Genomic DNA, 26,082 nt, shown 5'->3' on the forward strand with positions numbered 1-26,082 from the left:
TACTGAGCACCCTTCCTGCTGCGGACAGGAGCTGCCCTGGTGTGCCCTGGCTCCACAATGGCCTCCGGAAACACGCCCAGGGTTCCGTGTCCCCACATCCAATAAGCGACAGACACCTACCAGGGATCAAATGAAATCTCGATTCCTATTCCTGGGACTGCCTGGTTTTAGACGCTCTTGCTCATACGAAGAAATTCTCCCAAACATCCTGCCCCCAACTGGGGCCGCCAGCCAAGCAGCTGCCCCTAAGAAGGCAGCCCCTGCCTCCGCCAGTCTGGAGGGAACCTCAAAGAAATGAAAACCCGCCTCCTTCCCCTCTATACACATCTTTTCTGGAACATTCTGCTCGGTACCCTGGTCTTAGGACAGGCTTCCTCAACTGACCCGAGCGTTCCAGATCTTTGACACAGAGAATTCTAGAACCTACCCATGGGAGCTCTAGAACCCAGCTCAAGAAAATCCCAGAGCCCATCCTTGGGCGTGCAAACACCCAATGTCAGGAATTCTGGGGCCTGCGCTCAGCGCTCAAAAATATACTTAACAGGTTTCTTGGGTATTGATGAAATCAGTACTTGTTTGGAGAAGTGCTGCTAGGTTTCACAGTTTGGGAATCCTCATAATCCTGAGAACCCAGCTTGAGATTCGTGAAATCTGTTTCCAGATGCTGAAAAAAACTCCCCTCAGAGAATGCAAGAACCTGCCCGAGTTGTTCCAGAACCCAACCTGCAGAATTCTGGAGCTCGTCCCTCGGTTAGCAAAACCTAAGATAAAACATTCTGGATCCTGCTTCTAGACACCCAGAAACCCCACCTCAGGAAATTCCTGATCCTGCTCCCTGGCCGTCAAGAACACACTGGAGGAATTCTCCATCAAGGAACCAGCTTGCTGATCAGGGTTCTAGATCAAGGCTCTAGAACGGTTTCCTGGGTCGTTAAATAACCCAACCTCAAAGAATTGTAAGGGTTCTCTTAACACAGCAGTTCTCAACAGGGGTGATTCTGTCCCCAGGGACATCTGGAGATATTTTTGGTTGTCACAACTGGGGGGGTGGGGCACTCTTGGCATCAGGGGGTTTGTCGATGACAGCACTGACAAGGAGAGACCCTGCCTTTCCATAGTCAAAAGCCCCAAGGTGAGACCTTCTAGAGCCTTCCCTGTGGATTTTCAGGAAACCACCTGGGGAATTCTAGAATCCCTCCTTACATGTTCTCATGTATCCAACTGGGGGCAGATTTGAGATCGGCCTTGAAATTGTCTAGACTTCAGAAACTCTGAAGCAGAGTTCCGAGCCCCGACACGTGGCTGGTCAGAGTCGGGGCATGAGTGTAACACACCCGCTGAAAGTCAAAAACGGAGAGCAAATAAGATCAGGGCAAACATCTCAATAATTTGTCCATAGTGATTATGTGTCAAAACGACAATATTTTGGATGCCCTGGGCCAAACGGAATATGTTGTTACAACTCATTTCCCCTGTACATTTGTACTTTTAAGTGTAGATACCAGAAAAAAAAAGAAAAGAAATTATCGATGTGGCCCCCACTCTGTATTCTCCTGGAGGGAGCAGTTCTGAAGCCCGCCTAGGAGAATTTTATTTTATTTTTCTCAAGGAGGCTCTATGCCCAGCACAGAGCCCAATGCAGGGTTTGAACTCACAACCCTGAGAGCAAGACCTGAGCTGAGATCAAGAGTCAGACGCTGAATCGACTGAGCCCCCTGGGCACCCCCCACCTAGGAGGAGTGCAGAACTGCCTGGATGGTGAAGAGCCCAGCTTAGAAGTTTCTAGAACTCCAGCCTTGGGAACTCCAGAACTTGCCTCCTGGAGGATCTGGGAACCATCTCAGCTCTGACATTCTAGAGTCCCCCTGCCCCCAGTCTTGAAACACCCACCCCCCCATGCAAGGCATTTTCCCTGAGGCCTGAGGGTCCCTCCAACTTCTACCTCCCAACAGCCTCCAAGTCAGCCTGGAGCATAAGACGGGTCAGGATGGACCGAACGCAGAACCCTTCCTGGGAAGCCCGGGGCCTCGCCCCCATCTCTCTCCGGGCCTCGGTTTCCCCATCCGGATAAGACATGCAGTGTCCCCGAGTGCCCCCTCCCTCATCCGTCACCAACTCTGACCATCTGTGACTTCCTGCCCACACCCAGCTGGAGGAAGAGGGGCTGGCCTGGCAGCTGGCTGGGGAAGGGGGGTTGCCTGAGATGTCCCTAGCTGCCCTCGGCCTCCCCTGGGCTCCCTGGGCGGAGGGCCAAGGGGGCAACTGCAGCCTCGCCGTGCCAGAGATGGCCGCCACAGGTGCAGTGGGCCGGCTCCCCCTCCTGCTGGCTCCTCGGGGAGCCCGGCCCTGGTGGGCCGTGTGGACGCCGTGCAAGCACGCGTGCATGCGCGCGCACACACACACACACACACTCACACACAGGAGCACTCCGCGGGTGGCCTCGGGAGCGTCCTCACCCCTGCCCGGGCCACAGGGGTACCTGCTCACGGGCGCGCTGCCCTCCCCTTCCGCGCGCCAGCACCGGCCAGAGGTGGATGCCTTCTCCGTCTCCGTGGCTCACACTCCCCGCACTCGTCGCGCAGAAAAACCCGAGCGCAAAGGCGGGCGCCAACTCGGCCCAGGGTGCCCGGGTGCTGGCCAGAGCCGGGACCGGAGCCGCCAGCCCGTCGAGGGTAACAATCGCCGTTTACTATAGGACGACAGCGGACGTTTTTATGAGTTATTTATCGTGACAGACACCCACAGAATACGCTATTAGTCCTCAGGAACAGCAACAAATCATTGGTTCCATGAGGGCAAAATACACACAGCACCATGTCCACCGTCCGATTGTCTCTGAGCACACAGCTCGGTGGCGGGAAGCACGGTCACCCCGTTGTGCAGCCACCCCACCCTCCGTTTCTAGAACTTTCCACCTCCCCGCATGGAGACTCTGTCCCCACGAAGCACAGACTCCCCACCCCCTGCCCTAGTCCCGGCTCCCACCCTCTCCTCTCTGTCTGTGTGGACGGGACTCCTCTGGGAGAGGGGTCCTACGGGATGTGCCCTTCTGGGTCTGGCCCCTCTCGCGGAGCCCCGTGTCCTCAGGGTCCCTCCATGTGGTGACAGGTGTCAGGGTCCCCTCCGTCCTAAGGCAACATATCACTTTTGAGTGCTTATTGCGTGGTACCCCCGTGTCCTAGCATTCTGCATGCATTCCCTAATTTAACCCCACAGGCCTCTGCTCTCATCACGCGCACCGCAGAGGGAAGCAAACCAAGGCCCAGGCCGTGACATCACTTACCAAGGTCATCCCCACTCTTCCGACACTGCCAGCGCCCCCCTCGGGCTCCTGGCCTGCTCTGTGTGCACAGCCCTCACCTGCTGGCTGTCTCTTCGCTGCTGACCATGAGCCCGGCGGCCGGCCACCACTATAAATACACTGTCAGCTGGCGTCTGGGCCTGGGCCCCCGTGCAGGCACCTTCCCTGCACAGACAGACGGCCCGTACACCTGGCTGCCCGGCCCGGGAGGAATCCAGGCTGCCGGGAGCCCCTCACCCCTCCGCCGCCCAGACACCTGGAGCGGGTGACGCGGCCTGCTGCCAGTGGAGAGCCCGTCCTGGGTCACAGGTGCCCAGGGTGCCGGAGCAGAACGGAGGTGCCCCCCTCCCCCACTGTCTCCTGGAGCTGGGGAAGAGGATCCAAGAAAGGACTGAGCATTTATGAAGCGCTTCCTGTACGCTTTTTGAGGGCACTGACTCGGGTCCTCAGGGTGGTAGACACGGTTCTCACACGCCCCATTTACAGACGGAAAACCGAGGCTCGAGACGAGAACCCATCCCACAGGGCCTGCAGCCAGCACGGGCATAAACTGTGCCCGACCCCCACATAGATGGGGTCCTCACACCCTCCACCTCCCAAGGACCCAGTGCTCGGATGAAGATTAAGGAGGGTGGAGGAGGCAGGGGGGCCCTCGGTCGGGGGCCGGCTTGCTCCTCTCCGTGCCCCACAAGGCCCCACCTTCCTGCCGTCAGACCAGAGAGGGCAGGGCTCTGCCCTAGGTCACACAGCACACCAGGGGCAGACCTGTGACTGAGCCAGGGCCCCTTGGTGCAGACTGCAGCTCCTTCTCCTGCCATCTGAGCCCGGGCTGCGCTTGATGGTGACCTTGGCCCCCAGGCTTGGCCCCTTGTGGGCTCTGGGAGGTGGCTCACTGCTCCTTACTCATTCATTCCCCGTGTGTCCGGCGCCCCCTGTCCCCGTGGGCGGCAGGACTGGGAGGGCGTGGGTGCCACCCAACTTCCTCCAGAGGATTTTCCAGTTTTTTCTTCCTTTCAGGGTTTGAGGACTCAGGATTCTGTGCGTTTGAATTCTGCTCAACCTCGCAGGGGCTGTGTGACCTTGAGCCCCCGGCGGAGGGTCTCTGGGCCTGCCTCCCCACCCGTCGCACGGCAGAAGCTGACCGTCCCGCGCTGGCAGGCCGGTGGAGAGAACGGAACGAGCTATAACATACGACAAGCTCAGAACCGGGTGCGCAGTGCTTGGCACACGCGGCACACGTTGGCTGTTACCGATACTTTTGTCGCGACGGCCTGCTTCCCGCTTCCATCCAGGAGGGCTTCGGGACCCTCCCTGGGGCACCCCGGGAGCCCCTCCTGCAGCCACAAGCTTCCCAGCCGGCCCCTGCCCACAGCGCCATTCTGGGCGGTTGGCACTGCACAAGGCGGGAACGGGAGGCCAGCCCGCGGCCGCGTCACCAGATGGGCACCATCTGGGCTGGCGGCTCGGGGCGGGCTGGCAGCTGCCGGAGCGGGCGGGCCTGGCAGCCCCTCCCCCGCCCGGGCCTGGCACCACGCCCGCCCGCGCCTCAGGTTTCTCAGGCCGCCAGAGGGGGGTGGGGAGGCCTGGCCGGGCTTCAGGGCTGGGCAGGCGGCTTCCCTCTCTGGGCCCTGGTTCCTCCAGGCTCCCTCCCAAACACAAGGCAGGTGGAGGAGTGCCGGGCTTGCCCGCTGCTGGCCTCTCCACCACCCTCACCGGGAAGCCACGCGGCAGGCCTCGCTGCCCCCAACAGTCCCCGGAGGCCTTCCTGCTCTGTGCCTCAGGCTCCAGGCCATGCTGGCCTCTGGGCCTTTGCACTGGCTGTGCGCCACCCCCCCAGCCCCGTGCCTGCTGCACTCACGCAAATTCCTCTGCGGCTCCCTGAGTCCTTCAGGCCTCATCCTAAGAGCCACCTCCTTGGGTCTCCCTCCCTCCTCACTCCTCAGTCTGGGGCTTCCCCCCTCCCTGCCCCTCTCCACACTCTGCCCCTGCTTTGTTTTCCTGCACTTGTTCTTGGTCACTGAACTGCAAATCGTCGGTTTCCGGGTCCCCCACTCGGTTGCACACCCCCCTGCGCCCATGTAGCAGGTAGCCCCCTTGTGCCCCAAAGCAGAGCTCACATCACCCTTTCATCGTGGTCCCCCCAGCTGGCCCTTAGGCTGCCCCCCAGGGCACACGGAGTCCAGCACCTGGAATCAGGGCCCTAAGGTGCCCGATGGACACCTGGGGTTGCCCAATTTAGCCCGAGGAGGTGCCCCAGGCTCTGACCCGCCTGGCAGCCCCAGCAGCGAAAAGGCCTTCTCAAAGCTCATTCCCAGCCCTCCATCCCCCAAATAAAACTGAGCCCCGGAGAGGCACGCCCCCCCCCCCCCCAGAGCTCCGTCCTCAGCTTCCTCCTTGAACTTGAATCCCTGGCTTCCCAGAGGGGCTCCTTGAAGGGGGTCAGGCCACGAACCCTCCAGACGGAAGGAGGAGGGCAGCCGGCCGCTCTCTGCTGCTGTCAGACTGACACCTGCCCGACCACGAACAGAGACTTCGCTGGGACCCAGGATGAGGCTGGAGGTGCTGGAGGGCACCCCGGCCCGTGGGAGCCTAGAACACAGACCCAGCCCCGGGGTGCCCACAAGGCTGCCAACATTGTACCCCAGGATTTACGTCCCTCCTCTCCCACCACCGTCCAGGGTGGAGGGCTAGGGGCCGTCCTCAACAGTAGCTGCCAGCACTCGCATACCCGCTCTGTCCGCCCTGGGTTCTGGGACCTCGGGCAGGCAGGGTCCTGTTTCCCCACCTGCGACCTGAGTACAACCGTGAATCCTGCCAGGCCGCGGAGAGAATGGGAAAGAACACCGAAGCCCTCAGGAAAAATGCCGGGGGGTGGGGGGAGAAAGTGGAGTCAGGAGTCAGGGCTCTCAAGCATACATAGGAGTTTTCTATATGGGAGAGGCCTGCCTGGCACGGGGAGCACCGAGGCCCAGGGTGGAATTAGCGATTGGTAACCGTCATGAGGATGGCAGCGGGGCTGGGGCGGGGGGAGGACGGGGTAAGAACAGGGGCCCGCGGAGCCCTAGCTCCAAGCCTGGCATTTCCCCCTGCCCCCCCAGGGGCTGCCTGTTGAGCACTTACCATGAGGACCCAACCAGGCAGCTCATCTGAGCGCCCCATTTTAAAGACAAGAAAAGAAGGCACAGAGAGGCTAGGCGACTTGTGTCGGGTCACCCAGCTGGCCAGCCGCCGAGCCGGGCTTGGAATCAGCCCTCGCCTCACTCCCAGCCAGCTGCAGCTCGGTCGGTTGGGCCAGCTTGAGCAGGGGTTCCCATGGGGATGAGGGAGCCCGCGGGAAGCAGGGGCGGGTACAGCTTTGACCTTCCCCAGCCCACGAGCCAGGAGGCCGATCACGCTGGCCGCTGGCCGGCAAAGGCATGGCAGCCTGGGGGGCAGCTGGACTCGGAGGTGTCTGGGGAAGCCTGGAGGCCCGGCCTGCCTGCTGAGCCGAGGGGGGGAGGGGGGTGGCTGGGGGAGGGGAGGCGCCTGGAGATTGTGCTGACACCGGCAGAAAACTCGCTTCAAAATTTTATCAGCTCAGCGAGGAGGAGGTGGGGGCGGGGACAGGCTTAGAGGATGGACGTGGTGGGAGAGGCCTGGACCGGCATGGCGATGTGTCTGCCGCCGAGGCCACCCTGCCCCCCGCCCGGGGCAGCCGGTCACCTTGTCCACCCCTCTGCCTCCGCGGGCCCTCAGGCAGCTCCGCTCCAAGCCCCCAGTGGGTCTGTGGCTGATGGATGGGGGCACGGGGGAGGGGGGCAGAAGAGGTCGAGGTCAAGGTCAAGGCATCAAGGTCGAGTCGGGAAACAGCCCCACGCCCTGGAGACCGGAGTCCTACAACCTCATCGAATCCTTATGCCATCACTGGCAGAGGCGCTGCTGTTACCCCCACTCACAGAGGAAACAGAACAGTGATGTGTCCCAAGTCACCCAGCCCGCAGGGGGCAAGACTCTGGAGGTCCCTGCAAGACCCCACCCCCACCCCCTGCCCCCAGCCTGCCTTCCTTCAGTCTGTCTCTGAGAGTGTGCTCCGTGGGATCCGCCAGGGCTGGGCTTACAACCTGGGGACACCCACCTGACATGCTCAGGCCACCCCCGGGTGTGTACCCACATGGGTCCCAGACTCAGCCCCGGTGGGGGTGGGGGTGGCTGGTGGGCCTGGGCCCTGGGCCACCAGCCCTGCTGACTTCCAGAGGCCAGACCACCCCTCTGGCCTCTATGTCTTGGTCAGGCTGCCAACCCTCTGGGACACCCCACACTCAGCACTGTCCAGCCACCCCGCAGACCTCAGCTCTGCCGCAGCACTTCCTCCAGGAAGCTGCCCTGGGTTTCCCCACCCTCACAGGTGCTGCTGGCCTCCAGGTGCGGCGCTGAGCCTGGATCCAGCACACACCAGCTAGAACGGACAGAGCCGAGAACACAGGGGACCAGAGAGGGTGGTAATCCAGCCAAAGTCACACAGCACCCATCTTCCCCCTCTGCACGAAGCTGGGACCCACCGGACCTCCGCTGAAGGTCTGAGAGTTGATCCACTAGCATTCACAGTGCTCAAGGCCAGCCCTCTCTCAGACAGTCTCTCCCAGTGGTCACCAGTGTGTCCTCACCTCTATTCCCAACAAGGCCTTAAGTTGCCCCTAGGGCCTCCAGGGCCAGGATCTCACCTCCTGAGATCTCAAGAGCCCCCCTCTTACCTTCAACCCCCTCGGGGCTGAAGACCGCCTCCCCACACAGACTCTCCTCCAACCGTATCTCTTGCGCTCAGACCTTCACAGCACAGGTGCCAGGTGCCGGTCCTACCCTAACGCAGGCCAAAAGGCCCCCTCGGCCCCGCCCACCACACCTGCCTCCCCTCCCAGCCCAGCCTGAACCACCTCCCCAGCCGGAGGCACGTGAGGGGGCCGCCATGCCCCCCCCCCGCCCCGCCTCCACGCGCCACGGGGCGTGTGCACACATCTCCCCACGAGCGCGCGCCCGCCTCACCTCGCTCGCGCACGAAGTAGGCCAGGTAGAGGTCGAGCTCCTTGACCGCCACGCCGATGTGGTGCGGCTGCACGCAGAGCACCGGGTGGCCGCACTGCGCCGCCTTGACCAGGCGCTCGCCGTCGGTGCTCTCCAGCGGGATGCCCTTGAAGAGGATGACCATGACCAGGTCCAGCCGCCACACCTTGTCGGCCTGGCGCAGGCAGTCGATGCGGCGCATCTTGCCCTTCTGGTCGGGGTTGGAGAGCACACAGCCCGGCGCCTTCTTGCCGGTGATGGCCAGCACGAAGTCCTCGCGGCACTCGGGCCGGATGTCCTTGCGCAGCTTGGCCAGCAGCCGGGACGCCCACTTCTGCTTCACCTCGGCCTTCTCGCCCAGCAGCTCGTCCTTCACCGCGCGCTCCTCGTCCTTGGACATGCGCTTCTCGTGCTTCTTGAAGTACTTGCGCTTCCGCGCCTGCAGGTTGAACCAGGTGTAGGCGAAGGCGCGGACGTGCGGCAGCAGCGCCTCGATGAACGGGTGGAACTCATCCTGCGGGCGCGAGAAGCCAGAGGTCAGGAGGCGCTGGGGACCGTGGGCCCACTGCCCAACCTGGGAGACTGAGGCCTGGAGGAAGCTCCAGGAAGATACGTCCCCCCCACCCCAGGGAGGGCCAGACGCCTGTGGGCAGGGGGCCACTGCATACCCCAGTCACCTCTGGGGGAAACTGGAGGCCAGACGCGACCCAGCAGAAGTGCATGGGGGACAGGCGCAAACCCCTTGCCCAAATGGGGAGACCAGGGCTTGGACTGTGTGGGAGGTGCAGGCCAAGCAGAAGTTCATGGAGGGCTGTCCTGAACCCCAGTATACAGACAGGTCAAGCAGAGGCTGTCCTGAACCCCGGTATACAGAGGGTCCCCAGATGCTTGATGGGGGCTAGCCCATTGTACAGACGGGGGAAAGTACGGTCAGGAGAATGGGGGATGTTATGGAACGATTCGCTGTCTACTAGGACGGGGGCAGGGGCAGCAAACCACAGTCTGAGGGCACCTTAAAGAACAATAGTGAGTATTTCATTCTGTTGCAACTACTCAGCGCAGTGCGGCATTAGCCCTAGATAGGACACACAGATGATGGGTGAGGCTGCGTTCCGATAATACTTTATTTACAAAAACAGGTGCAGACACTGGGTCCCAGGCCTGCAGTTTGCAAGCTCCTGCACTCCAGTATGAGCTCAGGGGTGCCTGGGGGGGCTCAGTCGTTAAGCGCCGGCTTTCAGCTCAGGTCAAGATCCCCTGGACCCCCAGGTCCAGGGGATCAAGCCCACATCGGGCTCCCTGCTCAGCGGGGAGCCTGCTCCTGCCCCCGGCCCCTCCCCCTGCTTGTGCACATGCATGCACTCTCTCTCTGACAAATAAATAAATAAAATAAAAATAAAGTATGAGCTCCAGTGTCGAGAGCTGGGCCAAGCACACAGCAGGTGCTGGATGGCAGGAGAAACGAGGCTCAGAGAGTGTCCCCAACACCAAAGAAAGCTGACACTGGGGGGGGGGAGCGGTCTGAGGGCTGCCTCTGTGGGCCCTAGGCACAAAGAAAACAAAAATGAGGTCCAGGGGTCATTGCTATAGACTAGCTGTGCGGAAAGGCTCCCTCTGAGAGCAACATGGGGCCGTGGAGACCCCTGTCCCCTCCTGTGGGGGTGGGAAGGCTGTCTCACTCTCCATTTTTCATCCAGAGGAACTGAGTCTGCAGAACGTCTGGGACCTGGTTTCTCAGCCTCCAGTTAAAGGGAGGACAAAGAGAACCTGGGGCTCGTGCGGGCTTCCAGAACGGGAGCGCTGCGGTCTCTTCCTGGGAGACGAGCCCTGTCCTCGCCCAGCTCTGGAAAGCCTGCACTAGACTCTTGGTACTATCACTGACATTGTCACAATTGTTCGGTCGCTTACAATCTGCCAGGAGCAGGGAAGGGCTGGGGCTCTGCTCCCCAATGCGTGATGGGATCCAAGGCCCAGAGAGGGGCGAAGACCTAACCTGGGGGGTCCCACGGGGTCTCCGGGCCTGTGTGAGGGCTGGAGCCCAGGCCCCCGGGCGCCGTGAAGACCTTCAGCTGCTCTCCCAGAACAGCCTGGGGTCTCGGGGAGACGCTCGGCCTTCTGGTTGGATGTGGCTGGGGTTGGTCCCACCTCCAGGCTGAACACTCACAGGAACCCCCACCCAGTGCCCTCTCCGGGCTCTGTGCCCCTCTGGCCATGGGGTACCGGGGGCGGGGGGAGGGGAATGACCTCAGATTTCACCTATTACTGAGGCTCTGAAAATAGCCTCCCGCCCTCGGCGGGGTGGAGGGTGGATGGGGCTCAGGATAGCCAGCCCCGCTCCCCACTCTAATGTCCCCCAAGTGTGAGTCACCATAACAGCTGTGGTGGGGAACTGGACCTCAGGGCTCTCTTCCTGTGTCCACTCCCCCAGCCTGGCCGGTCTGCCGAGACCAAGGGAGAATGGAGGGGCCTAGCTTAGGCTGGTCCGTGTCCAACCTCCACAGGGCCTTCCACTGCCTGAATGCCACCTGGCCTGCCGGCCCCAGAGACAGGGAGGCACTCGCCCAGGGTCACAGAGCTGGGCAGCAGAGCTGGGACCAGAGCCCGGGCTGCCTGGCTGGAGGGGCTGGGGGTGGGGAAACGAGAGAGGCCCAGGTCGCTTCTCCTGATGGCGGGGACGCCAGAGCGGCCAGAGGCCAAGCAGTGGTGTTGACGCTGGGCCACGGCTGCCGCCCAAGGTCTGGTGCTTTACTGGGACAGCGATAAGAGGTGGCTGGGAAGGGGCAGCTGGACGGTCAGCCAGGTCCCCAGCCTCCTCTGCTCGAACCATTTTCTCTCTGAACCCCGCCCCTTCTCTGGGCCCTACCCCTCTGGGTCCACTCTCAGCGAAGGTGCCAGGGAGGCGGGCAGGGGCGGGAGCCCACGTCACCAGTGACCCCAGCTGGTCTGGGAGGAAGGAAGACAAACAGTCTGTAACTGGGTCAGGGACCTGCTGCCCTCTCCTCCCTCATTCTCCCTGGGAGGTCAGCCCAGGTGAGAGGCAGGTCTCTCACTCTCTTTGTCCCACAAGACCTGCCAAGGCCAAGGCATTTTCCTCAGGCACCTCCCAATGCCCTCATTGGCTGACCAGGCAAAAGGAGACAGTCAAGGCGAGCCAGCTGCCAAGAATCCTCCCGAACTCCTACGCATCCCTCAAAGCCCGGTTTCCAGTGTTCATTCTCCTTCAGGCAGTCTTTCCTGCTCCCCTCAGGGATTCCACCAGACCTAGCCTGGACCATACAAGCTGGGGTTCTGAGTCAGGCTCTACTGCCACCCATTCCCACCCTCCAAACCTGAGGCCCAGGGCTAAAGCACTCGTGCCTGACCCTGGAGCAAATCACTGCTCTGCTTTGGGCCTCAGTTTCTCAGTCTGTACAATGGGCAGAATGAGATACAGCAGCTGCAGGGTGTTGAGGGTTTTTTCTGGTTCCTGGTAACCAGAGAGGCAATGTTAGAGGGAGGGGGAGCAAGGCCAGGCCTTTCCCAAAAACACTACTTGGCTCCCTGGGACTTCCTGGCCAAAAAGGGCAGCAGCAGCTAGATGGTGGACACCTGGGTCCGAGCACTTGCTGGATGGGCTGGGTCATGAAGCTCCTATTCACAAGCCACAAGTTTTCCTGGAAGGATTCTGTCTCCCTCATTTGTTCAGTGACTCACCAAATGATACTGAGAACTATCTTAGCCCCTCCTAAATTCGTATCCCAAACTCCTACACATCTTCAGAGCCCTGGTTCCAACGTCTTTTCCACTAGGTTCAGGCCACATGAAGTGGCAAATAGCAGAGCTCATATTCAAACCCAGGTCTATCTGGCACCAGAGCCCGGTGTCCCTAACCTCAGGCAATTCCTCCCCTCCAGCTCAGAGCATCACAGCTTAGGCATGACACCCACCTAACAAGGGCGAGATGAGTGTGATTGTTCAACATTTACTGAGTGTGCCTGCTGTGCCGGCTTCATGCATGGTGCTGTGGACCCAGCAGTGACCCAGGCTCAGTCCTCACCTGGATCCTGATCTGGGGCAGGGAAGGATGTGAAACATTTGGAACAAAGCACCTTGAAGAAACCTAAAGGCATTTGGGGGAGGGCGAGGGAATGCCTTGGGGTTGTTTTTTTAGTTGGCAGGGATCCATGAGGGTCTTTCATAGGAGATGACACTTGAACAAAGACCTAAAAATTGACAGGCCAGGGTAGGAGCTTTCCAGATAGTGAAAACAGCATGTGTCAAGGCCCTGAGGCAGCACTGGGCCCCACGTTTTGCAAGAATGGGAAGACGGTGGTGTGCTGAAACAGCGTGAGCAAGGAGAGTGGAGGGGGTGAGGGCCGGGAGGTGCCGGGGCAGGATGTGAAGGGCCTTGTGGTCCCCAGAAAGGAATCTGCGTACACGGAGTGGTGGGAGTGAAAACATCCCACCAAGCTGACCAGGGAGTCTGAACCCTGGATCTCCTGCCTTTCCTCTCGGTGCCTTCATGTCCCAGGAGGATGACGGGGGTTGACCCAGAGGGCCAGGAAGAGAGAGAGAGGGTGTGGGGTCATACCTGTCAGAGGCTGAGCATTTACTGAGCTATCAACTCTGCAAAATAGGGACTAGCCTTGCATCTGCTTTCTGGAGGGAGAAACTGAGGCCCTGAGCACGGAAACCACCCACCCAAAGTCACGCGGCCAGGAAGGAGCCAAGCTGGGGCTTGAACCCACATCCCCAGGACTGTGGACCTCCGGACTCCTCAGCCCCCCTCCTGAGCCCTTCAAGCACGTGGTCTGGCCCCATCACTGGGACTCCCCAGAGAATATGCATCTCCAAATCCCGTGTGACTCCCTTCCCCTGCTCAGTCCCAGGTCACGGGCCATCTCCTCCTTAGCCAAAGCGGCAGCCTGGCCGGGCCGCTGGACTGCGGCCCTTCCAGGACAGGGATTTGGTCCTTCCGGTTCACTGCCGTGCCCTAGCACCCAGTCTGGATCCCTGGATCCCTGTCTAAGTGACACCTCCAAGCACCCCACACGACAGAGGATGCTGGCACACCCCCCCCCACTGGTTTGGTTACACTCAGGAAGACCCTGGACAAGACTGGGCAGGGGCAGGGGCCATGAGCCCCTAGCAAAACCCTCAGGGCTCATGGCTGCTCCTGTCACCTAGCCCAGATAGTGACCGAATGAAGAGGACGGTATGTTGGAAATGCCACCGGAACGTTTCATCCAATCATTAGCTGAGCGACCGCCATAATCACGCTGAGGGTGAAGCCTCGGAGGAAGGCGTGATTGTCCTCCCCAGGCCACGTGGGCAGAGACTGAGGCTCCGAGGAGGTCCTTCTCTCGGCTGGCAGAACCGTCCATTCACTCCTTCCTCGCACAGACTAGTAAGCACCTACTACGTGCCAGGCCCTGCGCTGAGCACCTCACAGGGGTCCTGCCTCCCCAAACTGTCCGGCGGCGCAGGCAGCCAAAGATTACTGTTGGCTTCATTTCACAGGGAGAACGTTGGGTGGGGGGGGCGCTGCCCTGCACCTTGCAGCCGGAAAGCCAACAACTCCCTTCCTGAGCCTCCTGAGCAAGGCCCATGGGCATATCCGAGGCGCCCTCAGTCTCTGCCTTGGTGCCCCCCCCCCACCCGTCAGGACCCATCGGGAGGCAGGGCAGGGCCACGGGTCAGTGAGCACGCCCGTGCATGTGCATGGGTGTGGTTCAGTCCCAGGGGAGCCCCTGCCCGGGGGCACTAGCGGTCCAGCGAGGGGAGCAGGGGGCACACGTGTGTGCGGGTTTCCGGGAACATGTGCCTTTGCGTGTGAGGGCCGTGCGGGGCAGAAGGACCCAGGATGCCGTGAGTGTGCCCATCCGTTTGGTGTGAGAACAGGGTGGGCGAACGGTTCAGGCTGGGGGTGGGGTAGGGGCAGAGAAGGAGGAGGAGAGAAAGCAGGGGTTGGGGGAGAGACAGAGACAGAGGGAGGGAGAGGAGGAGAGGAGCGGGAGGAGAGAGAGAGAGAGAGAGAGAGAGAGAGAGAGAGAGAGAGAACGCTGACTCGGCCAGAATCCCCGCTTCGTGATTTACAAGGCGCCTGGCCCTGGCTCACCGAGGCACCTCCGCAGAGCAGGGAGGAGGGAGAGACCCAGACACAGGGCCGGAGAGAGGGAGCGCGACCTGGAGCGAGGCTGTGCTTTCTGCAGGAGCCAAGCGGAGGCCACCAGATTGGGGGGGGGGGTCCACCGGGAGCGCCCGCCTGTCCAGGCTGGCCTCAAAAGCCAAGTGGGAAGTGGTCCCAAACCCAGCCTCGCCAGCCACAGTGCTGTGCTACCCTGGGCAGGCCCTGGCCGTCTCTGGTCTTGGTTCCTCTCCTAGCCCCAAGATGCTGGGGGACCCCCATCCCCCAAAGCTCAGGCCAGGCCTAGGCTCCACAGAGGCGCTTAAAAAAAAAAAAAAACCTACTAAACCTATCAAAAGTCAGGGCTGCCTTTCCTGCCTCAGTCTCCCCGCTGGGGAAAGGGCCGTGAAAGGGGTGCCACGCTGAGAGGGATCCCGGGGCAGAAATGAAGGGAGGAATGAATGAATGAGGAAGGGGCCCTGGCGGGCTGGCGTGGCCGGCCTCGGCCCCGGGGAATCCTGGGCACTGCAGCCAAGAGGGATTTGGCCCCAAACCCGGAATAACTAACGTGGCGGTGCGGCGGGCGGGGGGGGGGGGGCGGGGGGGGGCAGGGAGGGAGGGAGGCCCGGAGCAGGGCCAGCGCGGGGAGGCCGGCCTTCCCGCCGCCAGGATTTATGGAAGTAACGGCTGCTCCACACAGTTCCTCTTAAGAGTAAAAGTGAAAAAGCTCTTGAGTCACCACTGAAACAGGGACGGGGCTCCCAGAATCCTCCAGGGCTGCCGCCACCGCCGCCACCCCCCCTTCGGCGGGCAGGGCTGGGGGCACGGGGCGCTGGCACCGGGGCACGGCTCCCCCCTGCCGCTCTCCGGCGGCTCCCTCCGACGAGGATCCCGGTCGGATCAGCTAAAAGGGAGCTATTTTTGGATGGGCTCAGGTTGTAAAATTAGTTGGGCAAAGGGGGGAGACGGAGGCCCAGAGATGGGGAGACACGCGGGAGAGATGGAATGGGGGAGAGAGACGCAGAGACAGACGGAGGCACGGAGAGAGACACGGAGCCAGAGACAGGGAGACAGAGACGGAGAGTGACGGAGGAGAAACAGAGGGACGGGCCAGGGAGGTGGAGATGGTCAGAGAGACGTGGGGTGGTGGCCCGGACAGCCAGGAGCGCAGGTCCTGAGAGGGCAGTCGGGGTCCTCCCAGGGGGGACCCCCAGCCGGAGACCCCAGACCAGGCTGGGTCTGCCAGGAGCTCTGCCTGGGGGTGGCGGGGGGTGGGGTGGGGTCCCAGGGCTCTGCTCCTGGGCGGGGGCCACAGGAGTGGAGCAGGAGAGGGCAGCCCCCGGCATTTGGGCCACTCCATCCCCACCCTAGTGGGGTGGGGGTGCTCTCGGGCTGCCTCTGTCTATCTCTGTCTCCCGTGTCCCCATCCCTGGCCCAGGACACCCTCAGATAGCGTTCACGGTCCTGTCCACCAGGAGCCCGCCCAGCTGATCCTGGGGATCAGCCTCCTCCTGGGGAGCCCCGAGCCCGACCCCGGGAGCACACAGGCTCACACGGGGACGCAGGTTCTCGCTGCCACAGCCTCTCGCAGCAGCAGCAGCAGCAGCAGCAGCGTGGATGGAGGCCTGTCTCCCGAGGAGTCCTGATGGGGGAATTCCAGGGCTCGGCGACAAAAGACGGCCTTCCAACCTCCTCCCCTGGAATAGCCTCCCTGGCTCAGCCCCCCTGTGTGGCTCTCGGGAGCTGGCAAGCCCAGGAAGGGCAGAGGGGGCGGGGGCACCCACAGCCACCCAGGCTGCCCCGCAAGCCGAGACTGGGAGGCCCAAGGTCACAAGGCAACCCTCCCTAGAACCCTACTTGCCTGCGGGGAGCCTCAGGACAGCTCGGAGGCAGAGTTGGGGCAGCAAGAACAGCTTCCCGGGGGGCCCCCAAAGTTGTTCAGAAGGGGAAACTGAGGCCTGGACAGGGGCATGGACTTGCCCAAGGTCACTCAGGGGATCATGGGTAGGACAAGCCCTAAGACCCCCCCCCCCACTCCGCAACTCCCCAGTGCAGCAAGAAAGACTGTACCCCAAAGGAGGGGGCTCCCAAGCCCTGAATAGCGGACCCTTTCCCACACAAACCGGCGGTCCCTGGGGCCCAAGCTAGGCATCCACGTGCTCCCCATAAGGGAGAGCGGAGGGAGACGGGACAAGCAGGCTCCCGCTGGACTCCCACCTCCCAGAGTCCTGCACTTGGCAATCTGGAGGCCGCACTGCCCCGTGTCCAGAACCTGCCTTATTCCTCAGGAGAAACTGAGTCCGCAACCCCACCGGCCTGAAGACACATGAGGATATGGGGGAGCTGGAAGGAGACCAACCCCGGGGTGGGGGGGTGTCCCAGAGGGAGCTGGAGGAGGCAAGGAGTCCCGGGGGTGCGGCCTGGGACAGGGGCAGCCGCCCCCTCCCCACACACCCCCTTCCCAGTTGCACAAGGGCTCAGCCCGGGGCAGTCTGGGAGCCCCGCCAGGGGTGAGAGGCTACGGGAGGGGGGCAGGGGCAGGTGCCGGGTGCCGGGCTGGCGAGGGCGTCCGCAGCGCCGCAGTGCCGGGGCCAGACCCCGGAACGCCCGGCCTCCCGGCTCCTCCCGGCGGCGGCGGCGGCGCAACAATCCAGAATCGATGCGGCGAAAATATCAGATCGGTGTGGGGGGGGGCGAGGCCCCACCCCCGCTGCTGGCGCCTTCAACTCCGCGCGCCCCCTCCCCCCCAGCACACGTGGGCCAGTAACGGGGGGAAAGGCGTCCCGGGGCTGGGGTGGCGGGGCACAACCTTGGCGGGGGGGGCGGGGGGGGGCGCTGTCTGGGGTGCACATCCGAGGGATCCTCTCCACAGGGCCGAGGGGCCGGGTCAGGACCCCTCGATTCCTCCGGGTTGGGGGGGGGTGGTCACGCAGAGGCCCGGCTCCGGCCCTGGGGTGGGGGGGGGAGCGCCCCCAGACCTTCCGGGGTGGGGTGGGGGCCAGCGTCCCGCCAGCCCGCTCCCCGAGTCCCGCGTCCGCGTGGGGAAGAGGCCGGGGCGCCCAGGGCGGGGCGGGAGTCCCGAGGGTGGGTCGGGGCAGGGGGTCCCCGGCCCAGCCCATCCCCCACCGGCCCCTGGCCCGCGGCAGGGGCACCCCTGGCGGGGCGGCAGGAGGGACGCGCGCCTTTCCCGTCCCGCCTCCTCCGGCTCCGCGACTCCGGGGCCGGGCGGCGGGGGGCGCGGGGGGCGCGGGCCGGGCGAGGGGCGTACCTGGGTCAGGCAGAGCGGGGACGAATACATCCCGGGCGCGGCGGGAGGCGCAGGGCCGGCCGGAGCGGGCGCGCTGAACTTACTGAGTCATTTTTTCCAAACCCCCCCCCCCCCGCGGCCGCGGCCGGCGCGCTCCTCGCCGCCTCCTCCCTCGGTCTCCCTCCTCCCTCCCTCCCGCGCTCGCTCGCTCTCCCTCTCTCTTCCTTTCCTGTCCCCCCTCCCTCTCTCCTCCTCCGTCTCTGTCTCTCCGTGTCTCTGTCTCTCCTCCCTCTGGCAGCCTCCCCCCTTCCTCCCCCCAGTTTCCCTCCCCTCCCGGCCGAGCCTCCCACTTCTCAACATCCAACTTTCAAAGAAACGAGGGAAAAAAGAGCGCGAGCGGGGAAGGAAAGCCGCTCCCCCCCCATGCCCCATGAACCCCCATCATAGCTATTATTACGAATTACGAACCGCCCCGGTCCCGGGCACCGGACGGGGACCCACCGGCGGCGCAGAGCCCGGGAGCCGCGGGTCTCCCAGGACCGCCCACCCGAGTCCAGTGGGGAGGGGGTGCTGGGCTGGTGCTGGACACTTTGGGGCCGGAGGTGGATTTTTAAGACCCCCCCCCCCAAACCTCCCCGCGCTGGCCGGGAAGTTGGAGAAAAGAGCCAAGTGGGGGGGGGGGAGGGAAAGAATGAAGAAGTGACGTGTGCAGAGGCCCAGCGCCAGCGCGCGTCTTTCCCCTTAAAGATGTACGACCCGGGGTGCAGGGCAGGAGAGGGGGGGCCCCACAGCATCCTCTCCCTCTGCCCCCCAGACACCGCCTGCAGTTCCCTGGGCACGGAGCTTGGCTCCAAGTGCACTCCTCCCCCACCCCACAGGCCCCCAAAAGTCCCAACTAACCCCAGAGCCTCCAGGAATCTGCTCTCACCTCTTCAGTCAGCACCAAAGGGGAACTGGGTGTGTGTGGTAGGGGGTGTTCTAGCATCCCCCATAAGTCTCCCCAACATCCCAGGAGGGTAGGTACAGAACCTCAGGCTGGCCTCATAAACCCTCGCAGCCTCTTCCCTGGGCGTCCAGTAATTCCTATGGAGACTAGGAGCATGCCCTTTTCACGGATCTGCAAATTGAGACGCTGGGAGTGGCTTGGAGCCCCAGAACCCACCTTCCTAAAGCTCCACTGTTCTCCCTCTAGAGTAAGGGGGCGCAGACCTGACCTCCCCCAGTCTAAGCCCCCAGGGTTCCTGATGACCAAGACCTCAAGCCTTCCCCATTCACCCCCTGAATCCTCTCAGCCTCCACTGCCAAAGCTCCCATTCCCACCCCACAGACTGCCCCTTGGTATTGTCCCCTGTAACGTGCACTAACAGTGCCCGCCCATGGGGTCCATGGGCATAAGGGTAATGACAGAGCAGAGCCTTGACCTTCTGTCCAATGCGCAGCAAGACATTCTTAGAAAGCCTGGTGATTTTCATTGGTCTCTCCTGTGTCCTGATGCCAAATGATACCCTCTTGCCAACATGGGGCAGCTAACCTGTGCCCAGGGTAATGGGAGGGGCCAGGAATCCCGTTATTGTCCCGTGTTACGGGAGGAAACCAGGAAACCAGCTCAGGGTCCCAGGGCTAGACTAGGAGGGAGCAGGGTTCCTACGGAAGGCGGAAGGCGCGTATATCCTGGGCCACTCTGATTCCCCATTGCATTATTATTATTCAAACAAACTGTTTGAATTCAAACAAACAGTGCTTAGCATATCAGGAGCGCTTCGCAAAGGTTTGAAAGCCCCTGGCTGCTGTGAGGCGGGTGGGGGGGGGTGCACTTGAAACCCCGGGATGAATGGGGAAGGCAGGTGTCTAGGAATCCAGATGCCAACATAACATACAACAGGATTTTATTATTTGAAAGTGGCCAGGAACACAGAGAGCAAAGATTCCAAATTCACAGACATTTAAAAGTTCCACTTGACTGCAGACGGTTCCCCCAGCCCGGCCCCCTCACTCCCGCCCAGCCTGCCACCTGAGCTCCTTTCCAAGGTGAGGTCCGGAGAGCACAGACTGCCCATCTGTCTCGGGGCCTCAGTTGCCGAATCTGTAAAATGGCAACAGTGCTGGGACGCCTGGAGGAGGCTGGAGATGGGGACCCTGAGGTGACTCGTGTGAACGCTGTGGACACAGCGCAGAGAGAAGAACCTTCTGCAAATTCCCGAACGCGGCTGGACTGTTACAAATGTGCATATTTTATAGTTCGGGTGGGAGGGGCCCTGCGGCGCACACAGTAGGTCCACAGCTGCCAGCCAGCTCTAGCGCAGGCTTGCAGCCTGGTCTACGTCTCCTCCAGCGGCAGCTACATTCCTGTGTGCCTCAGTTTCCCCTCGGTGGAAAAGGGTGAAGGGAGTTCCCACCCCTTGGGTTATGATGGGTGACCCGGAGAGTTCTGACTGGGCTGAGGTCAGAAGAGGGCTTTGCACCAGGCGACTGGTAGATGTGGACCTTGTTTGTGCGAGGGTCCAGAAGGGGAGTGGGCCACGTGATTTAGCAGTGGCACTTGGGAGCACAGTTGAGCTCATTGGTTAAAAAATTAAAAATGCACTCTCCTTAATCATTCATTCTGCCTTTCCTCTAACTGTCTGTGACCCAGACGCACAAGCGTGTCAACTACCACTCTCTACCACTACTGGTGACAGCCTTGGAACTAGCCAGGGCGTCCCTCTGCAGGGGGCCAGGTCAGTAACGCCAGTGAGGGAACAGGCCGGACTATTACGCAGCTCCATAAAAGAATAAGAGGTTCCCATCTGCAGATGTCACAGGAGGAAACAAGCCGGAGACCAGGGCTTCTTCCACAAGGGTGCTCTGGACCATTCTCTGCCCAGGGATCCTGGACTCTGTGGGGGGGGGGTGCTAAGCACCCCCAGTCCTGACCACCAGCAACGTCCCCAGACATGGCGCAGTGTCTCCCTGGGGTCCCACACAGGTAGGGGTGAGGAAGTGGGTTGGCTTCCACTGGGGGTAGTTTGGTATACACTCTTCAGACGTTCACGAATGGTTTGTGTCATTAAAAACCAACTTTTAAAAAAGTGTGTGGCATTCACGGAGCAGCTGAGGCAGGGGAAGGCCACCTCCTAGGTGTCCACCTAGGAACTCCAGGGCGACCACCTCCCCCCCCCCAGGGCACAGAGGGCTCAGCACCATGGCAGGCCTTGGGAACGCACGCTTGGGACGGCATCACCACTCCTCGGCCCCTGAGTGTTCCCATTCTATGGAGGAGACACTGAGGTTCTAGAAGGGGATGTGAAGGTCTTTGGTCTTGGTGAGTAAAGGGAGGATGGAACCCAAGGTTGGCAGAGACGCACACAGCACACACAACGTGCCACGAAGCGACATTCAGGCATACACACCGTGCCACACAGATGCCCATGTCACACACCTAGCGACACAAACACAGGGATTCCCCTGAGCACAGGCCCACCCACAAACATGGCCTTCCGCACACCTGGCTTCGGACATCACAACAGAGGGCACCCGGGGGCTCACGGACTCACAAACTCACACAAAGCACACGCATATACACACAGACATGGACACACACAGGAGATGCACAGACCCACTCAAGTGTACACACAAACATGGCCACAACACACAGACACTCCTTCACAATCACACACTCCACCCAAACACAACCATACACACTCACAATCACACACACCCACAAGCAGAACCCCTCCCAGTATCCCTATGCAGGTGCACGGGCAGAGGGGGCACATACCCGTGAAATAACCACATCCCTTTCCCCCCCAACAACCCCCCCCCCCCAAGCTGGCTCAGAGCTCTCCAGGTCTGGCTGGGGGGCGGGGTGGCTTGTCTCTCCAGCCTCCCAAATGCAGGTGCCTGGCCACAGCCATGTCTGGGGGGGGGGGGGGGGGGGCTGCATGTGGTTGTGTGTGTGGACCTCTGTGTGCGCGTGGGGTTACATACACCTGTGTCGTGGGTGTGTGCTTGTGAATGTTCCTGCTCCCGGTGTGTGCCACCGCGCTGGGCGGCAAGGGGAGGGGCTTGCTGCAGCCAGGGGCAGCCCAGGTGTCCCACTGCTCAGGAGTGGGGTAGGGCTGGGGGGGGGCCGGTGCAGGGGAGGATGAGGACTGGCAGGGGGCGGGAAGTTTAGCAGACAATGAGACCCTGAGGGATGGGGACCAAAGCATCCCCGTGTCCATGTAGGACGCCCTTTTCCCTTTCCCAAACCGCCCCCCCCCCCACAATGGGATGCAGGTTCAAAGCGAAAAGCAGAGACTCCGGCCTGGCCTTGGTGCTTTTATATTTAGAAAATTATATAAAGTGCCCTGGTGTGGGGGTGGGGGTGCGGCGGGGATTCCCCTGCAGGGGAGAAAACAACACTTTGTGCCCGCCCCGTCTGGCCTCGTAGGGGGCAAGTGCAGGGAGGCAGGACTGGGGGGGGGGGGCTCCCAGCATAGGGGGTGAGGGGGTTTCCGCGGCCACCCTCCTGGGCCCGAGCTGCCCCGTGCGCTTCTGTAACCAGCCATCCCTCGGGACCTCCTCCGCCGCGGAGTCGGGGGACACCCCCCCCCACCGCCCCGCCTCCCTCTGGGGCAGGTCCCCCGCGCACGCGCAGCCCCTGGCGGGAGAAGGCGCCGCCACCGTGCGACCGTGTCCCGGCGCCACCTCGCGCCCGATCTTCAAGCCAGGACCACCTGCGGCCCCGCGGATGGGGTACCCCGAGTCGGAGGGAAGTGGAGGGGACGGTGTAGGGTGGTGGTGAGATGAGGGGACAGAGTTTTGGCATGGTAGAGGAAACACCCGTTCCCCGCTCGGCAGCCCCGGTTACAGGAAAAAAGGAACCTGGGGGGGGGGGAGGCGAGGAAGAGTGTAGACCCATCCCCAGGAATAGTCACTCGGTGCTGATCACACGCACACAGCGACACCCAACTGTCCCCCGGGACGCAGGCATACGACACAGTTCTCCACTCACCAGCAACCCCCAGGCCGCCACACATTCACATGGGGACACCCCACGGGTCACCCAGGGACATCACGGCCCTCGGGGACACACAACCCTGCCGTACAGCTTCACAACACCTTCCCACAGAGACGCACGGTTACCCAGACACACACACTGTCCCTTAGCCGCACAATGCTCTAACACATACGCAACACAACACACACAGCCACGTGGATGCGCACACAGACACATAAAGGAGAGGACTCGACGCGCCGAGACCCACCGACCCACGGCCTGCGACGGGACCACCCAGCCGTACAGACACGCGGGCGCATCCCCGGCATCCCGTGCGGACCCATTTGGGAGCACAGAAGCCCCCAAACGCACCCCTCGAGTGCCGGATGCCACCGACGCCCGCGGACTGGACACCGGGAACCCTCAAGTGCAACCACCGACGCTAGCGGGCCTGGGGCGCGCCGGGCCGAGACCTGGTGACCCCTCCCGGCTGGGACCCCGCGCGCGCTGCGGCGGGGCCCGGGGTCGGCCCGGGGGCGGGGCTCAGGCATCGCAAGGGCAGGCGGGGTGGCTGCCCCCGCGCGGCGCCGAGCGCAGCCGCCCGCCCGGCTCCAAGTTCAAGGCGCCCGGCGGCGGCCGCTGCGCGCTCTCCGCCCCTCTCCGCAGCGGCCATTTTCCGCTAGCTGGCGCGCCGCGCTCGCCCCGGCCGGGGCACCCTGCGGGGGCCGCCGCGACCCCCGCCCCGCACGGCCCGGGCGGGCGCCCCCTCCTCGACCCACGCTCCCCCGCGGGCTGCGCTCTCGGGGGTCTTGCGCTCCGGGCCGCGCCCTCCCGCCTCGGGCCGGAGCCAGGGAGGAGGCGGGAGCCGGGTCTGGGGGGGACCCTCTCCCGGGAGCCCCGCCCTCCCCGCCAACTCCGCTGCGCCCGCCAGGCGCCCCCCACTTGGGGTCCCCCGCTGAGCCCCGCGCGCCAGCTCCGCCCCCAGCCGCGGGCGGGGGTGTGGGGGGGGGATCGGCGGGCGGGGGTCCCGCAGCCGCGGGCTGTGTTGGGGGGGGGCTCCCCGCCTCGGGCCCCTCCCCTGGGCGGCCCTCGCCCCCCCCGCCCCCCCAGACCTTGCAACTTTCGCCGGGAGCCCACGCACCACCCCAAAAACTCCCCGGGCGAAAACGAAAGTGGGGGCGGCGACGTACCATGGCGCTGCTGCGAGGAGGCGAGGCCGGCGCCGGAGCGAGCGCGCTCGGTCCCCGGCGAGGGGGGGCCGGAGGCGGCGGGAGGAGGCGGCGAGGGAGGGCGCGCGGGGGAGGGAGCGAGCGCGCGAGGGAGGGGGCGCGCCGCGCCCGCCCCCCCGGCCCGCAGGACCCTCCCCTCGGCCCGCCCTCCCCCCGGCCCCGCGCGCCGCCCGCGCCTCAGGCCGCTCCGCGCCCCGGCCCCGGCTGCGGCGGCTCCCGCTGCGGCTCCATCCCCGGCCCGGCCCGCGCGAGGGGAGGCCGAGCAAGCGGCGGCCGCGGCGGGTCGTGGGGCCCAGGTCGGGCTGGCTGCGGAGGAAGCGGATCCACCTTCGCCGCGGCGCGCGCGCGCTCACACACACACACACACACACACGCGCGCAGAGGGCTCAGGGACACTCGCGGTCCGGGCCTCCTCGACTCCGACGCGGACACACAACGCACACCGACGCGCGCAGACCCACACAGTCGCGCTTGCAGCGTGTTCCAGACACACACAGCCTGCGGGCTCATCCAGACACACGGGGCCCACGCTCACAGCCAAGGGACGCACACCTCCTGCGGGATGCCACGAACACAGACACACAGCCTGCGGGTGTCACCCCGGCAGACACTCGGGGACTCACAGACTCACAGCCTGGGGGGTGTCACCCAGACAACCACAGCCTCTACGCTGTCACATACACAGACTTACAGCCTGCAGGGTGTCACCTGGACACTCACGCAGATGGACAATCCTAGAAAGACACTCCAGACCTCGGACCGACCTGCACACGGACCCCCAGGACCCCTCCCCCAGGCGATCGCGCCAGCCACCCGGGCCCGTGAGTGCAGGTGTCCCGCAGTCACGCAGTCACAACAAGCACGCCTAGCGGGGAGACGGGACAGATGGGGACACAGACAGAGACTCGGACACCGAGGGCGACAGACCTGGGGGGCGGGGGTCCCCTGGGGGTCCCTCAGGGGCTCCAGCGGGGCGGGGGGGCGGGGAGAGTGCGCTGCGGTATCACAGGTGGGGGTGAGCGGGCGCCCCCTCCCCGGGTCAAGATTAATGGAGGTGCCTCTGCAGCGGGGGGAGGGGCGGGGCCGAAGAGGGTCAGCCCCCCCCCGCCGCCGCCCCTGCCGCGCCGGCCACGGTGAGACGGGACGCGGTGCCGCAGCGCCCCCCCACCCCACCCCTGAGCGCTCTCCCGCAGTCCCCCTCCTCCGGCAGCCGCAGAGCAGGCGCCGCCCCCTCCCCCCCCTTCCCAGCTCTGCGTCTGGCGCAGCTGGGGGACGACGGGAGGGGTCTTGCCCGAGCCCGGCGGGTGGAGGAGATTCTGTTATCGTCCTACTGTCTGTGTTTCTCTCAGCCTGCGACCCTGGTTCCCCTCACTGGGGCTCCAGGACTCAGGGACCCCTTTGGAGAAGCGGTTAATAGCTCCCCCGGGGAGGACGCCTGGGGTTAGCGTGGGGGCCGGTGGCATCTCAGGCCGAGAATCAGGCCCTGGACCGCCCTTCTGGAGCCATGGAGTACTCTGGGGGCTTCTGGAAGTTGATCTGCAGTTCTGTGTGCGCTGCTGGGCGTCCCAGAGGCTGGGAGATCTCGGACAAATAAGATGTGACAGCAGGCCTGCCTGCCACAGTAGGTGCTCAGTAAGTCTGGGCAGAGCTGATCACATCCGCTCGCTCTCCCCGCTTTCCAGGAGGGACAACTGAGGCCCAGAGAGGGGGCCTTATCTTCCCCGGGTCAACCAGCACGTTGAAAGCCTGAGGACCCTAACCCCAGCTCCTTCTCCAGGGCTCTCTGCGGCTGGGAGGGGAAGGCTCTGCAGGTGGCCTTTCCTCTCACAAACCTGAAGCCAGAGGAAGTAGGGTGGCTGTGGTGAGGGAAGGATTGAGTGGATAGAGACCCCTTCCCCCACCCTCTGTCTCTTTTACTCTCTTTCCTCCCGCCCCCCACCATCTCTAAGCTGCCTCTGTTAATCTCCAGCTTGAATCCTCCGCCCCTCCCTCTTAGAGACCTGAGAGGGAGCGAGGAGGAATGGGTTGATAGCTGCCAGACCCCCGGAACTGGGGTCCAGAGGACAGCCGGGGGCGGGGGAGGACAGAAGCAGCCCCCACCCATCATTTTTCCCAGAGGCCACCCCTGGGTTGCGGGAACGGTGCTTTAGGGAGCAGTTCTGTTACCCTTCCCAGCAACCCTATGAAATGGGTGCTGCTAAC

The 26,082-nt window shown here is 63.3% G+C and overlaps 1 protein-coding gene across 4 annotated transcripts in view; it reads right to left on the reverse strand.

The window, feature by feature from the left end:
• Positions 1 to 17,872, reverse strand: part of NFIC (nuclear factor I C) — a 53,114-nt gene extending 35,242 nt beyond the window's left edge. For all 4 annotated transcript variants that reach the window (XM_045086780.1, XM_045086772.1, XM_045086753.1 and 1 more), the window contains exons 1-2: positions 17,713 to 17,872; positions 8,321 to 8,852 (exon numbers count right to left, since the gene is read on the reverse strand). In XM_045086780.1, coding sequence (XP_044942715.1) covers positions 8,321 to 8,852; positions 17,713 to 17,742 — 562 coding nt within the window. In that variant the 5' untranslated portion in view covers positions 17,743 to 17,872. The remainder of the gene's footprint in view (positions 1 to 8,320; positions 8,853 to 17,712) is intronic.
• Between the last annotated feature and the right edge of the window lie 8,210 nt (positions 17,873 to 26,082).

Source organism: Mustela putorius, unplaced genomic scaffold, assembly GCF_011764305.1.
Source record: "Mustela putorius furo isolate JIRA1106 unplaced genomic scaffold, ASM1176430v1.1 tig00000095_pilon_pilon_pilon, whole genome shotgun sequence".
NCBI classification, from domain to species: Eukaryota; Metazoa; Chordata; class Mammalia; order Carnivora; family Mustelidae; genus Mustela; species Mustela putorius.